At 34.4% G+C, this 3,885-nt stretch overlaps 1 protein-coding gene across 4 annotated transcripts in view; it reads right to left on the bottom strand.

The window, feature by feature from the left end:
* The window catches only part of LOC128166395 (transcription factor AP-2-epsilon-like), a 26,860-nt gene continuing 22,975 nt past the window's right edge, over window positions 1-3,885 (bottom strand). For all 4 annotated transcript variants that reach the window (XM_052831526.1, XM_052831527.1, XM_052831525.1 and 1 more), the window contains 3 exons: window positions 3,544-3,662; window positions 1,420-1,564; window positions 1-1,261 (listed from right to left, as the gene is read on the bottom strand). In XM_052831526.1, the coding sequence (XP_052687486.1) occupies window positions 958-1,261; window positions 1,420-1,564; window positions 3,544-3,662 (568 nt within the window). In that variant the 3' untranslated portion in view covers window positions 1-957. The remainder of the gene's footprint in view (window positions 1,262-1,419; window positions 1,565-3,543; window positions 3,663-3,885) is intronic.

The raw sequence follows: 3,885 nt of genomic DNA, 5'->3' as shown, positions 1-3,885 counted from the left end.
TGTATTTTTTGTGTATTTTAATTTATTTTCATGGTTTCCTTGACCGCGTGTACAATGGTATACTCTTTATATGTTCTCAGAAGTGGAAAATTTCACCATTCACTCACATTCACACATGGTTACACATAAACATGTTTCTTGCTTGCACAGAATTTTGATCACGAGACAATGGCGGTAAGGAATGCAAAAGTGACGTATTTGTCGTCTGGAATTAATATATAAAAACTCTCTTTCAAATAATGAGTATTTCCTTATAAACTGTACACACAAAAAATCTAGCATCAGTAACGTATCATACATATAAACATATTTCTTTACGAAATATATTTGAACAAAAGGAAAAAAATAAAGACTAGAACAAATAAAATGTAATGCTCACTTACATTGTGATAATGCTAATTCTTAATAAACAGAAACAAAGAACCATATTGCAGCAACTGTGGCCCAAAGTTACACGTACATCTTTACAGATTTATTACATAGATAAACATACAAAATTATCTTTCCTCGAATTCAAGGAAAACCAAATCAGGAAAATGTTATTCCTTAATGTATGTCTTCAATTGAAATGTTTTTGTTTTTAACAATCGAGAATAATTAATCAATTCTTTTGTTTCCTTTTATATTTGTGTCACTATTCTCGATTATAAATTTTATTGCCCGAAGAACTATTTTCTTTGTTTGAGAGAAAGACAGATGGATTTCACATGAAATTCATTGAAACAATCTAAATCTGTTGATACGTGTATAAAATAATGACCCTGACAAAAAATTGAACAAAACGTAGAGTCTCATCGGTTCTTCACTAATTAAGCTGTTGTGAACCAATGGGCTCTAGTCATGTAAAACTGATCCCTCAGTCAGAATCAGTCAGCACTTTTGATATCGACTGCGTCCGTTGTCCACTGTGCAATACCGCTCACGCGCGCGCACGCATACACATGCAGCACACTAAGATCATTCTCTGCGGTTTTCGTCTTTGTCGGGGAGTTTGGATTTGACCCCACTGTCCATCTGCTGACCTTGAACCTGGGTGTTCCCCGTCGAGTAAGATTTGTCCAATATTTTTAACATTTCATTAAGATAGGCCTGCACGGCCGTCAACGAGGCCACAACGGCTGGCGACCCAAAACCATGAGTAATTAAACTAAAATGAGTTAAATGTCTCTGGATGCCTGGCTCTAGGATGGGTTGGGGTCTTGTGTTTCCGAGCGGGGAGCGGTCTTGGTTCAACAAGTCCATGAACTCCTTCAAAATTTGCCTAAAACAGAAAAAAAACCTTTAATGTTACAATAAATTTCTCGCACTTAGTTTTATCTTTTTCTTTAATTCATGTCCTTAAAATATGTGACACGTGAACATTTATTGTTGTAGGAACTATTTTACTGATGTAATGTCCCGGTGGGGCCAAATTCTTACTTTGTGGCTAAGATCATGTTTTTGCGGGCCATTTGGTCTGTTGGATCATTACTGTATTGCCTTGTGTTGTACTCAGCGCATTGGCGAGCTGGAAACTCGGTCTCACACAGGTATCCGTAATCTCTGGCAAGTCGAACGGCTTCACCTGAAACAAAACCGCCAATTTAAAATCCATCATTACCTGTACATATATTTTATATCTCATCTCACTGTTAAAAGCATATGTTGCAAGTCATAGTTTTTGCTACGGTTGTCATTTAATGTTTTGGGTTTTATTTGAAATCTCCGTCGTTTTTCGAGGAAAATAACACGTGTGGTTGGGGATCTTTATCCAACAAACATGTTACCATATTTTGATAACGAATAAATTCTCTCTCGGTTTGTAAAGAAAACTTTTTTTTCTAATGTGATTTTATTCTTTTAAAATGTCTCTCTAACCAGGAGACCGTGTCAAATCTAATCTGACAAAGAAATCCTGTTCCTCTTAACAGACAAAATAAGAACAACACAAAACTAGCAGCAATGGCTGAACAGATGACCTAGAAATAGTGCAGTAGTTTTATATGTAGGTAGAAACCTCGGTCCTTTCGGTCCGACAGACCAAGATGTAGGTTGTGATTGATGGATGTTTGTGACTGTTGTATCGCTAGGAATTCTGGCTTTGAAATTCTCTCTCTCTCTCTCTCTCGTAAAATAAAGATTTTTCTCTCGGTATTTCTTCCACTCCATCAATTTTTACTCTAATATAATAAACCAAAATAAAAAAAATATTTCCCTATCGTTGTACACTTTATACAGAACTCATCCCAAATTCAATTGATATAGTCATCTACTTTGATATTGATTTAATAAAATAAAAAAAACCGCAATATGAATGTTTCATAAAGGGAAAAGAAATAGAGAGATAATATCGATATTATAAATTTTCTATTTGTAGCGGATAGAAAAGGGACGCACACACACAATCTGCATATAAAACAGGTGATCTGCTTGAACGAAATGCTCTGTTAATTTATCATGCGTATCCACAAAAGGAAATACTGCATGGCCGTCCCATGTACAATCTCACAACCAAAAGGGTCACCAAGTCTGTCTTCTTGTGTGTAATGACGGTCGGTTTGTCTTTGAATGGCGTTTGTAGTTTTGTATACATCATTATATAAAAAAACTTTACTCTCACTATATTCAGTATCATGGGAATCTATTCGAGCAGATGACTGTCTTATTTTGTGTATTACATGCACGTAAAGATCAAATATTCATTTAATACATTCAGCGTTGCTTATTATAATAATATATGTTATAAATAATGCAATATTAAGCATAAAAAATATCCACGCCTTTACAACCAATTAATCTTCATTTAGAAGTAAATATGCTACACGAAGTGTGTACATGTACATATGTATGCAAGTATCGTCATAGGTACTGGCGCACAAGTCTTAGTTGACGATGGTAGTTGTTTTGACACACTGAGTGTATCATCTGTTACACACAGGACTGGAACAGATGAAAGACCGCTGTGGCCAAATAGCTGCCATCAATTTCATTAGATCATCACCATATATCATTGGGACAATTTTATGACTTCATTGTATTATCGAGATATTTGGGGGCCAAAATAGGGAAAAGATCCTAATTAGGTTGACTTTCTATTTATATACATCAAGGTATACAAATGATAAAAATGTTTTGATTTCGGCTTCCTATCAAAGTTGATTTTGATGAATAATTAACTTGTTTAAAATAAATCAAAAGAATATCATTACATCTTCTCTTTAACCCTATAGCAATTTAAAGAATGAGTAATTATAAGATAACCAATTAGGTAATAAATAGATATATGTAAAGAAAAAATCCTTTCAATAATTCAAAGAATTGATAAGGACAATCAAAGACGGTTTCAGCTTCACCTTTGGCAGTATTCAAAAGGGAATTTGAATCAAAGCACTGTGTTAGCATATTTACGAGTTTATGCATCGAAAATTGCAATTTTTAGGCATTTGCAGACGTAATGAATATGGAAGTACATGTACTGTTATATATTAAACCCATCCTATAAGCGGTGTACTAATATTATGTCTTCAGTTATGGTTAGAAAGGAAAACAAGGGGCATTACTCACCTTCTACTAATGACGTCAGAAGTGTGACGTTAGCGGCCTTTCTGCGGCCAGCCGGAAGACTAAGTCCTATCTTGTCTAATTTGTCTCGTAACGATCGTCCACCATTCTTAGACTTTGCCCTGTAAATAAAAAGTTTTATTAATAAAGCTCAACTAAATAAAAAAAAATTAAATAAAAAAAAATTTTTGGTTATCCCCAAAAATCCAAATACTAATACTTAGCATTATATACAGTTTATCGTTCTTTATATCTTCTTATACTGTGTGCATTTTGCACGTTTAGAAACAGGTGATACTGTGTTTATTAGGTTATTGTAAGCATTAGAGTCGAGACGGACACAAT

This window comes from Crassostrea angulata, chromosome 10, assembly GCF_025612915.1.
Source record: "Crassostrea angulata isolate pt1a10 chromosome 10, ASM2561291v2, whole genome shotgun sequence".
In the NCBI taxonomy this organism is placed as follows: domain Eukaryota; kingdom Metazoa; phylum Mollusca; class Bivalvia; order Ostreida; family Ostreidae; genus Magallana; species Magallana angulata.
Note: the sequence above shows the minus strand (reverse complement) of the source record. Positions and strands in the feature narration are given on the sequence as shown.